The sequence below is a fragment of the Asparagus officinalis genome, chromosome 3 (genome assembly GCF_001876935.1).
Source record: "Asparagus officinalis chromosome 3, Aspof.V1, whole genome shotgun sequence".
Taxonomy (NCBI): domain Eukaryota; kingdom Viridiplantae; phylum Streptophyta; class Magnoliopsida; order Asparagales; family Asparagaceae; genus Asparagus; species Asparagus officinalis.
Genome location: NC_033796.1, coordinates 5,827,804 through 5,840,270, shown reverse-complemented (window position 1 = coordinate 5,840,270; position 12,467 = coordinate 5,827,804). Strand labels below are relative to the sequence as shown.

General features: G+C 37.2%; 1 protein-coding gene across 1 annotated transcript; it reads left to right on the top strand.

Moving 5' to 3' along the window:
- LOC109832767 (ABC transporter G family member 11-like) lies at window positions 471–9,029 on the top strand. The gene is made up of 8 exons (XM_020400179.1): window positions 471–929; window positions 2,296–2,576; window positions 3,104–3,352; window positions 6,705–6,791; window positions 6,874–7,002; window positions 7,099–7,290; window positions 7,368–7,454; window positions 8,027–9,029. The coding sequence occupies exons 1-8, from the start codon at window positions 539–541 to the stop codon at window positions 8,699–8,701; spliced, it is 2,091 nt and encodes a 696-aa protein (XP_020255768.1). The 5' UTR covers window positions 471–538; the 3' UTR covers window positions 8,702–9,029.

Genomic DNA, 12,467 nt, shown 5'->3' with positions numbered 1-12,467 from the left:
CCTGCAAATTAACTGAATATCATAATTCCTCCCTCAACTTTGGACATTTATTACATGGCCTTGCATAATTCTTAAAATATCAGAAAACACTCCGCAAATTAAAGGATATCAGAAAACTCGATCCTCTTAAGTTTGAGATTTCGTCAGAAAATCCCTCTGGCAACGTTATCTGCAATCTTCACTAACAAAATGCTTGATTTTACTCACCCGTGCGGAAATTATGGTTTTCTAGTATTTAGCTTGTTAGGACGGTTTTCTGATAACGTGCAAACTTAAGATAACCCTAAACTTAAGAGGTGAGTTCATTATATTTTGAAAGTCATGAGAGAGGTTATTTGGTATTTGTACAAAGTTAGGGGGGTTTTCTGTTATTTAGAGAGTAACCGAGACAACGACTGGCGGCATTAGCTCTTCTATTTAAGGCCGACCACCATCCCCATTTTAAATTACATCCTTCATAAATTCCGTTGGCAAAAATCCCACTTCTCGATCTCCCGTACGTCTTCTTGCTCTCTTAAACCAACCGAAGGTAACTCCAATGTCCACAACTCCAGCAGTCCCCAGATGGAGCCCGAGCCCGAGCCCGAGCAGGCCGCTGCGTGATTGGGCTGCAGGAGACCAGAGCCCCTTTCCGTTCAGCAACAGCCCGTCTCCTCCCCCGATGCTCCACCACCGGGGCAGAGGGGGACACGTGGACGGCGAGGATCCTGTGGAGCTCGAGATGGGGAGAGTGGAGCACGTTAACGGAGGGGGTCGCGCAGGGGTTTCGATGACGTGGGAGGACCTTTGGGCTTGGGCTTCCGATGGTAGTGAGGATGGGAGAGTTCCGATCCTTTGTGGGCTCAATGGCTTCGCTAGGCCCGGTGAGGTTTTGGCTATTATGGGTCCATCTGGGTGTGGGAAGTCTACTCTTCTCGACGCATTGGCAGGTAAATTTTTTCCCCCCACCTTTTTTTGGATTTGGATTTGGATTCACTAGTTCTAGTCAGACAACTATCTATCGTTTGGTTCTTCGAGAAAAAGAAGGGGGAAAAAGAAAAAAAAAAGGAAAAACTGTTGTTAGAGACAGTTCTAATTCGTTTTGAGTGGAAATCAGTGTTATATAGAGAGAGCATATAAGGAGTGCTAAAGTTTGTAATGATTTACAACTCATGGGAGACTGTGTGTCTCTGTACAGTGATGACTGGTGCGTGGCCGATGCGACACATTCAAACAATCAACTATGATGTGAGTATATTGATGATCTAGAATCTAGATTGTAAAGGCGTGGATGCGTGTGTCGTGTCAAGACCGTGGAAGGAACAAACCAGCACCCATTTGCTTTCAAATAGTAGACATTGTGATTAAAAATAATAATCTCTCAATCATTTTTAATAATAGAGAGGATGTGAAGCCCTTTTTTCTTTTTCTGAATGCAAGTGCTTCCTGTAAAAAAAATACATTTAAGTTTGAAAGCATAATATGTGTTAAATGTACTTCTTAGATTGAGTAGTCAATATTCTCCCTATCTTACTAAATTATAGGCAATCTTTACACTTCATCTCTTAAAAAAATTGTTCATTGTTTTCTAGCAAGAATTTTTTAAGCGCACAAAAGCTTGAGTATTAGGTATTTTTGTTGTGTGAAAGGTGTTTGTTTTTTTTTTTTTTTTTGGAAATTTTTTTAATTTGATGTGTTTTGGGTTTGAAGAAATCAGGATTCCATTTTTTTATTTTTTTTATTTTTGGGACAAAATGCAGACTTAGAGGGTTTGCAACTACAGTTGACATTTATAAAATATGGAGACTCACACGTTGATTGTTACAGTTAGGAACTAACAAAATTAAAAAAAGTAGAAGAATCAATATTCTTGAAATTTAATTTCTACAACATGCTTGATTTAATAAAGTTCTGTTGAGTTGTGCAAGGAACTTCCTTTGAGATCGTACTAAACCGTTCACAGTTTTCAGCGTTCAGACATGTTCTTATCATAATTTAATGTTTTATTTATTTATTTTATGAATATTTATATTTTAAAATTAGTTACAGTCAAATGCCACGATAAAGATTTCTTACACAAATTTGCTACGTGGTACCTTAATTGTCAAACTTGGGAGATACCCATGAAGAAATAAATCAATAAGATGAAACAAGAGATATAGGTAGCATATTTTTCTACGATTGGATGGTAGTTGAGCCTACTTTAACCTTAATAAGATGCTAATTTCTTATGACTAAGTCACTAGTAATGTATATACATATTAAAGTTCAATAATGTTCATTAAAAAATAATAACGTTATGATGATGGAATGCAGGAAGATTAGGATCAAATCTAAGACAAACGGGAGACATTCTGATCAACGGCCAGAAACAGTCACTTTCTTTTGGAACCTCCGCTTATGTTACACAAGATGACGTGCTTATGACGACACTCACTGTCCAAGAAGCGGTCTACTACTCGGCTGAGCTTCAACTCCCGTCAACCCTGTCGAAATCAGAGAAAATCGCCAGAGCAGAGGATACAATTCGAGAAATGGGGCTTGTTTCAGCCAAGAACACAAGAATATCAGGCATCAGTGGCGGGCAAAAGAGGCGGGTAAGTTTCCTACATGCAGATATGCAAATGGATGTAGATATCTCGTATATATCTGTTAATTTATTTGCATCTTAGGAAACACAGAAGGATATCTGATCGTCCATGAACATGAATATGAGTGTAATTCTTTTGATAGGATACAAGAATGCATGTACTTGAATATATGTATATCGATTATATAACTGCTGATGATTTTGATGATCAAGAGGTCAATCTACCTTGAGTTTCTATGTGTGTCAAACATGCTTTTGAACTCTAATTTGAATATATGTATAGTTTTTATCACATATTAAATTTAAAAAAAAAAGTATTCTCTCTCATCTGATTTGTGTATGTCTCCAATCTTGATGAATACGGATATAAGTTTTACTTGTCGAATCATATTCCTATTTGAGTTCATATTCGTGATCAATAAATAAGTATAATGATAATTAGCTTATCTGATCTGTATTTCATCGAGGCTTCATAGTATTCTAAGAGCATTTTGATCTGGAAAGGTAACTTATTTCGCTCTCGTCATCAAACAGGTGAGCATATGTGCTGAGATCTTGACTCGGCCAAAGCTATTATTTCTTGACGAACCAACGAGCGGTTTAGACAGTGCTGCATCGTACCACGTTGTAAGTCGGATCGCAAAGCTGGCACGCCGAGAGGGGATGACGGTGGTTGCCTCCATCCATCAGCCGAGCGGTGAGGTTTTTGATTTGTTCAGCGGACTATGCCTTCTTGCTTATGGGAAGACTGTCTATTTTGGACCAACTTCTTCCACAAGTGAGGTTAGTGCAATTATAAGTTCTGTTTTGGGGGAAATTGCATATATGCTTTTTGTGCATCAAGGGGATACTTCCACGTGGCACATTTTTTTAACTGGAATTATGGATGTTTAGTGTCATCAGTATCTTCATTAGTATTCTTGAATATAAACTCTTCACGTTTCATTAGTAACGGACTAACGGTTTAATGAAACATCTCCAGCTCCAAAATCTGAATGTCTCTAAGCCTCACAAGGTTATAGAAGTGAAAACAATAATGTTGGAGGCCATGAATAAGAATCCAAGACTGAACAAAATAACAATTAAAAGAAGGGTTAATTGCAAATATAATCAAGTAAAAGTCAAAACAGACTCCGATTGAACGAAAAAAACCCAAGGATACAGGACGATAAGCTAAAAAAATATCACTCCCCCTCAATGTCAGTTGCTTTTCCGACCCCATCACTGTTATCAGTGGTGGCATCAAATTCTGATGCAAGTTGTTGCCCTCTAATAGTCTTGACAGCATATAGGTGCTTTGCATTTTGGTTTGTAAAATATTTTGCATTTTATTGGTAGATACAAGGAACTCAAATTTTTATGTGCCGTATCTAAATCTTTGAGTTGCTGGAGACATTTTCTTTGTTTTGATTTAGTCAGGTAAGACAAAGATTTCGAAGTGGAGATTTTGTTGGCCTATTTAAGTCTCGTATGAGAAATTAATTCTGTAAGATTTGATTATAAGTTATTTGCATGTGAGTGCAAGCTCACAACTCACATTCAATTCCTCTGATATAACCAGAAAGAGACGTTTGTAAATTAACAAGAAAAGACATAAAGGACTAAGAAATTGGTAGTCTGAGCGTGAAACTTGTACCATAAGTAATTTATTTATTTATTTAAGTAAAGCAAGTAATTAAAGGCATGAATTTAATAGACAATGAAACATCAGAGAACTAAAATGAAACTTGATGATAACAATCCCCGATACAAAGTCTCTCTGGATAAGACATTAATTACTAAATAGAATCTACGTGTTTGTTTTGTTTCGGTTAGTTACAGTTGACCTAGTAGACATCGATATGCGCCTTCAATGATATGTACACTTAGATAAATGTAATTACATGCTTTTATGCACTTGGAATTGTTTGCCCAGTAAAAAGTTTTTTTTTCCCCTTAAGAAAACTGCAATTACCAGGTTCATTTTGGAGGGAAACTACATTAATATGTGGCACCTTTTTAAAATCTAAAGTTGATGTTTTTTTATTTAAAAAAAACGTCAACTTTAGATCAGCCATGCAGGATATAAGGTTCATTGCATTTTCGTTTGTAAATTACTTTAGAATTACTTTGTAGACACAATGAACTCGAATTATTTGAGTTGTTGGAGAGGTTTCCTTCGTTTTGATTTAGTCAGGAAAGACTGAGATTTCAAAGTGGAGATTATGGCCCTTTAGTAATCTTTTCAAGTTTTGTATGAAACTTGAGAAGATTTGCTCTACTTATTTGACTGTAACGTCACAAGTCGGTGACACATAATGAGATGTTTATGACTAAGATTGACATTACCTGTCTTATCACTACAAGAAACAACATAAAAAATATGATATGTTCTATTCTTACTCGAAGATAGTAAATTTGATATTTTATGTCACTGAGAAGTCGAGAGAATTGAAGGTAATGAAACAATCATCAGTACCAAGTCCCTCTGAACAAGACATTTGGTACTAAATAAAACAAAACAGAAGAAAATTAACCTGCAACATAATCTATCTGGTTGAATTATGGGTTACTTATAGTTCCATAGCTATATTGAGAACACTAACTTTTCAAAATCTTGTGCCATATATAGATATAGGGTAGTTGAATATGTATAAACAAAGGTAGGTATAGTATTCCTTTTTTCCTTGTGTTAGTTAGCACAATTTTGGCAATTGCTAGTACTTGCTTTTTCTTAATTTTTTATGTCTAGTTGGTAATTGGAGAAACTTTCTTCAGATCCTTGTAACAATTCAAAGATACTAGTTATATAAGATCAAGGCTAAATATTTATTTTATTAAAGGTGGTTTGTCCTTGGCACGAAACCATATGCATGCTGTTTAGCTACTAACCTGAAGTCCCTAATAGACTGTCAAGATTACATGCAAAAGGTTTACGTTGTAATGTGAATGAACTACTTTGTAGATAATGGATCCATCTAATATTAATTTTACATAGTTCTTCACTAAATCTAGTAATTATAAGCCAATCTTGGGAGGTCACTGCAGATTTGTGTGGCCAATTTTCCCCTGGCTTCTGATACCAGATTGAAGTTCTTAAGAAAAACTAGTTTGACTTAGTTTAAGCTCTCTTTCTTTTAAGCAAAGAAGTTTGAATGTTGCTATCCTACCTGCTCTATTGGTTAACACACAATAGGTAACTTATCCAGGTCCTCTAGATTCCAGTCATGTGGCCTACTTTAATTTAGCTTTTTTTCTATATTTTTTTATTTTTTCGTTTTATTATTTTATTTTATTTTTATTTCTCCTCTTCTTTATCCTTTCAGCCCATAGGAGCTACTGATAGAAAGGCAATACTGATGAATGATTCCAAGCTTAAATGACAAAATATGTGATGACATAGACATTTAAATGTACAACTTGGAAGTGGTTTTTCTTCAAAATTATACTGAATACCTACTTCAAAATCTTACTGAATCCCTACAGAAACAAATTTCTTTGTGTTAAAAGTGACGAAGATATTGTGACCTACTTGTATACATGATAATATGACATGGATTAAATTGAATTTATTGAAGTAGTTATTAGGTAGACCATGTGATACGTATTAATGACTCTAATCCCTGTCATTTTCAGCATTCAAGTGATGGTTTTATATCCAGTAAAAGTTACATTCTGAACAGACACTATATTTGAACTACCTGCACATCCAAAAATACTTGCAGCTGGGAGCCTGGGACATTGAATTAATACAATGGGCTAAAATAGTTAGTCAATATGTAAGACATAAAAGGCTTTAGAAATTAGAATCATATGCAACATGGATGATATCATGATAATATTCTCTGTGATTAACAATTCTTCCATGATATAAGTGAAGGTGCAAAACATACAAGAGGTAACCTTATCTGTGTGCACATATATCTGTAGAAAATATGGAAAATGGGGATGAAGGTGCAAAAATAACATCTGAGATCATTTATATAATGTATCTGGCTCGCTTAGGCACTCTGAAGGACTTTAATCCAAAAATATCCATGAAAAGAATAATCGAGCAGTTTCTCTCTTACATGTCTTATCTGATATCTTTGCACATATGCACAATTTTCTGAGTTACTAGAACAAAATGCATCAAATTTCATTCCTCTTTTTTCAGTTCTTCGCATCGAATGGTTTCCCATGTCCATCCCTGACGAACCCTTCTGATCATTACCTCAAGACAATTAACAAGGATTTTGACAAGGTTCGTAACATTTTTTTCTTTCAATTTTGATAAAATTATTGGACTTGTCTGAATCTCATGTCCATTTTATTATTTTCTCAAGGATATGGAAGAAGGCCCTGATGCTAAAACGATAACTACTGCTGAAGCAATTGAAACCCTTGTGAAGTCTTATAGAGCTTCAGTTAATTCACAGGTTGTGAGGCAGCAAATAGCGGAGATACAGCAAATGGTAATTCGTAGATTTTAGTTACATTATAGGCTATAACCATCAGAATTACTTCTTCTAGAATTTAAAAATATATTTCCGTATCGTTATTTTTTGTAGGGAGGAGGTCTTGTGAAAAAAGGAAATCAAGCTAGCCCCTTAACCCAATCCATTGTCCTCACAAGAAGATCATTTGTTAATATGCATAGAGACCTTGGTTACTATTGGCTGCGCTTAGCAATTTACATAGCACTCTGTCTTTGTGTTGGAACAATTTACCATGACATTGGTCATAGCTATGGATCAATTCAGGTTTGTATAATAAATCTTAAATTGAATAACTCTGTAGATTATTGTCATCCGATTAAAATTGTACCAAATATTTTCAGGCTAGAGGCTCTATGCTGATGTTTGTGGCTGCATTTCTCACTTTCATGGCGATTGGCGGGTTTCCTTCTTTTGTGGAAGACATGAAGGTTAGTTCTTTTCTCGTTGCATTTATTCAATATAAGTGAAAAGGTGGTTTCTATTCCCTAGACTTCTTATGATGAGAGGCCTTGACCGATAATGCAAATTCCTCAACCATAGTCACCGAGTATATTTCCTAGTCAAATGAACAAATCTTCTGAAAACAAATCGTCTGATTATTCGCAAATTTTTGGTTACCAATTATTTTAGAATGATAGGATCTGTTAAGCTTTAAATAGGGTTAAATTGAGCATAGACCCACTCTAGTACTGTTGTCTTGCACTTATTAATTCTATAGTTTCATTGCTGCAGATAGATCTCCTGGGTTTAATTTTAGCAGATATTGACAGTGGGTGAAATTAGTGAGTCTATCTGAGAGTTAAAAAAATCCCAAAAAACTTAACCCAGTAGTTAATCTGTGACAATGAAATTACAAGAGTACTGAGTTCCAAACCAAGAAGCTACCAGGGGTTTATTTGCGCTTAACCTCTTTGACTGTTATGCAATTTATATCTAAATATCTTCTTTCATCGTCAAATGCAATCTATATCTAAATATCTTCTTTTATCATCAAATGTAGATCTTTGGTAGAGAAAGACTAAACGGGCACTATGGAGTCACAACTTTCGCGATAAGCAGTATTGTCTCCTCCACTCCATACTTAGCCCTGATATCCATAATCCCCGGAGCCATAGCTTACTATCTAGTTGGCCTCCAAAGACAATTTGATCACTTCCTCTACTTCATCCTCGTATTATTCATGTGCATGATGCTCGTAGAGAGCCTAATGATGATTGTCGCAAGCATAGTCCCTGATTTCCTCATGGGCATAATAACAGGCGCAGGCATCCAAGGAGTCATGATGCTCAACGGAGGATTCTTTCGGTTGCCAAATGACCTCCCAAAGCCAGTATGGAGATATCCAATGTACTACATTGCATTCCATAAATATGCAAATCAAGGGTTTTACAAGAATGAGTTCATTGGTCTAACTTTTCCTAATAACCAAGTTGGGGGCAGTGCTACTATTAGTGGTGAGGTGATACTGAGGGATTATTGGCAGGTGGAGATGGGGTATTCAAAATGGGTAGATCTTGGTATATTATTTGGTATGGTGGTTGTTTATAGGTTGTTGTTTTTGATGATTGTGAAGATTTCCGAGAAGGTTAAGCCAATGTTGAAAGGGCTAATGAGTAAGGGGAAGGCACAGGGTACAAATGTTAGTGTGGAGCTCTCTTCAGCTTCAACACCATGAGAAGCTCGGCCTCATTTAGGGATGGATTGTGTTTTTTAAAGTAGATTATCTGTATTTGTGAGTGTACGAGTGTGTGTTATATTTGTTGGATTTAAATCCAATATATGGGCCAATATATTAAATAAATATGCATTATGTGCTATCAATCAAGGTTAGCCCAATAAAATGGTCTAATTTAGGGTTTGAGCTTTTAATGCATAATTAGATGTATGGGCCTCCTATGATGGGTTGAATTGATAATTATGAATAAATAAGATTGTGACACCCCAAATCTCTACGTAGAATCTCTTTCTGATTTCTCATCTTCAGAAGGATTAGGGCTTCTCTAAGGAGGATATATACGTATAAGATTTGGAAGATCTACATCTCAAAACTCAAGAATCACATCATACCCCATACATTCAGGTACGGTTCCGCATCTTCTTAATTATCTCAATAGTTTGGCATGAATAATCTTGGGATTGATTAGGGTTTTATCTATTAAAATAAAAGTTTTTTTTTCTGCACGAACAATATTGTATCAGACTTTTTTGTTGAGAAAAGTGGAAAGTTGCATATATCTTAATTTTGGGTTAGTTGTGGGTAAACATCTTGTAATGCCGTTGTTTTGCACTCACTACCATATCATTATTGTTGCAGATAGACCCCTTCGATACAATTTTTTGGCTGTTTTACCCTTGGTAAATTTTGACAGATGTTGCCCCTGGGTGTAAGTAGTGAGTTCATCTAAGGGTAAAAATAATCACAAAAAAATATCCTGGAGTCTATCTCTCTCATTAGACAATATTTGAAAGCATTGTGCTTAAAGGTTCACTCACCGGTTAGCACATTATATTGATAAAGAGAAAGGAAATGGTGATGCAATGAACTCAATGGAACTGAGGATTAGCGCAAACTCTTCTTCGCTCATGTAGTAGGATAAGCTAATTATTGTCCATCCAGGTTCGGCTCCATTACATCCCCATACATATATAAGAGGGAGAAAATGTTAGTCTAAGTGTAGACCCAAAGCTGAAGCTGAAGCTGAAATCAAGAAGATGAAACAAAACGAATGAAACAGGAAAACTGCAGTGTGGTCGACCGCGGTGTGCGATGGGTTCTGCAGTCGACCGAAGCTACCCTGTAGGCGTTTTGGGTTTTATCATTTATCCGGTCAACCGTGACTGGTTCGACGGTCGACCATGAGTCGAGCTGGCAGTTTCCTAATCTGTTGTGAATTCTGTTTGGGTTGGGATTCATACATATATTTATATGTTTTCTAGGGCTAAGAAGAACGTGAAAAATCATCAGAAAGAGAGAAAAGAAAGAGAGAACCTCAGAGAGATTATCCCTTGTTTGAGTGTTTGTATTCCTTCTTTAATTAATCAAAGGGATTGTGTGGTGTGGCTCCCGAGGACGTAAGCACGTTACCGAACCTCGTTAAATTTGTGTGTTCTCACTTGTTTTTATTTCTGCAAGTTTTTATCTTTGATTTATGGTGAATTTCTTTCTTTCTCAACTTTCTAACAAGGTCCGGAAGGGCAATGGCTCGATTTGATTGTTTTGAATTCCCCAACAACTATTATCAGAGCTTCGTTCAGCAATTTGTGAGAAAGTCATGGCAGAGGAAATCAAATCTAAGATCGAGAAGTTTGACGGTTCAAACTTCGCCTACTAAAAGACGCAGATGGAGGACTATCTATACCAAAAAGATTTATATTGCCCGTTGATGGGTAAGGATAAGGGACAGAAGAAAGAGGAGTCAAACAATGACCGGGAGATACTAGATAGGAAGGCTCTAGGACAAATCCGGTTATCGCTCGCCAAGATAGTAGCCTACAATATCTTGAAGGAGAAGACGATAATAGGGCTTATGGAAGCGCTCGAGAAGATATACGAGCAACCGTCTGCAACAAACAATGTGCATCTGGTAAAAACTCTTTTCAACCTCAAGGTGGAAAAAGGACGGTCCTTCATGATGCACCTCAGCTAGTTTAACATGATTGTTGATCAGTTTATCTCCGTAGACATCATGTTCGATGACGAAGTGCAGATCCTTTTATTACTATCGTAGTTGCCGGATAGTTGAGTAGGTTGTGTGACGGCAATCAACATTCGGCGGGGAAGAAAAAGTTAAAGTTGAGTGAGGTGGTCAGTATGATTCTATCCGATAAGGTTAGAAGAAAAGCGTCTGAATCAGAAGGTTCGGATTCAGTTCTAAACTTCGAACAGAGAGACAGAAGCCAGAAGAAAGAGAACCAGAACAGAAATCGGTCGAAATTAGTGAAGAAGAGGTCAAACTCGAAGGTTAGGCCTATCAAAGAAAAATGTTGGAACTGCGATCAGGAGGGTCATATGTTTTCAGTTTGCAAAAGTCCAAAGAAAGATACAGGTGAGCAGGAGGCTCATATCGTGCAGGACGTTTTGATCCTTACTATAGATAGCGATTAGGATTCTTGGGTCATCGACACAGGAGCCTTTTTTCACGTCACTGCTAATAAGAAGTTTCTTCAGAATTATATAGTAGGGAACTTTGGAAAAGTATATTTGGGGGACAATGAGCCCTGTAATATTGTTGAAAATGGTGATGTGCAGATTCAGATGAAGGGCTCTAAGTGAAACTTGAAGAACGTGAGACATTTACCAAAACTGAAGTAAAATCTTGTTTTGGTGGGACAGCTTGGAGCAAAAGGCTATGTTTCGATATTCACAAGGAATTCATGAAGAATCTTCAACGGTAGGATGATAGTTGCCCGAGGCAACAAATTAGGGATTCTCTACCTCACCACACATGTGAGTGACACCCTCACAATTACAGCTGGTAAAGAGAGTACAAATCTGTGGCATAACAGGCTAAGGCACATGAGCGAGAAGGGGATGACGATCTTACATTCACAGGAAAAGCTAACCGGGATCGACTCCGTAAAAGTCGGGGTTTGTGAAGACTACATCTTTGGAAAGCAGAATAGGATTAGTTTTTAGAAGGGTGAAAGATCACCTAAGACTCAGAAGGTAGAGTTGATTCATACAGATATATGGGGTCCAACCAGTGTGTCTTATTTTGGCGGTTCGATATACTATGTCATCTTTATCGACGATCACTCGAGGATGGTGTGGATTTACTTCATGAAGCACAAGCCAGAGGTGTTCAAAGTCTTCAAGAAGTGGAAGGCCATTGTGAAGAACGAGACAGATCTGAAGGTGAAGTGTCTGAGATCAGAAAATGGTGGAGAATACGAGCTAGAGGAGTTCAAGAGGTTCTGTACTACGAATGATATTCACTTAGAGAGGACTACTCCAGGGACGCCGTAGCAGAATGGCATTGCGGAGAGGATGAACAAAATCTTGACAGAGCGTGCCAGAGCATGCGATTACATGCAGGTCTGCTTAAGATATTTTTGGACGAATGCGGTGCATACGACGGCTTACCTTATTAATCATGGGTCATCAGTTCCATTGGATTTTAGAATTCCAGAGGAGGTTTGGAGTGGAAAAAAGATAAATCTCTCACACTTGTGGGTATTTGGTTACGTAGCTTATGTTCATATTAGTGACAATATCAGGGACAAGCTAGAGGCTAAGTCACAGAAGTACACATTCATTGGATACGATATTGATGAGTTCGGGTATCGTCTTTAGGATGAGAAGAACAGGAAGATCATCAGGAGTCGAGACGTCATATTCAATGAGGAGGTGATGTATAAGGACAGGAAAAATACCAACGATAGCCAAAATAGTGAGAGCAGCACTTCGGATGCAGGTGGATCCAGATATATGGATTTAGAGG

Bases quoted from the DNA above. Each gene is read 5' to 3' on its own strand.
- LOC109832767 (XM_020400179.1), top strand. From the start codon at position 539: ATGTCCACAACTCCAGCAGTCCCCAGATGGAGCCCGAGCCCGAGCCCG. The intron at 930-2,295 runs GTAAATTTTTTC...GATGGAATGCAG, and splicing joins TCTTCTCGACGCATTGGCAG to GAAGATTAGGATCAAATCTA. The intron at 7,455-8,026 runs GTTAGTTCTTTT...CATCAAATGTAG, and splicing joins CTTTTGTGGAAGACATGAAG to ATCTTTGGTAGAGAAAGACT.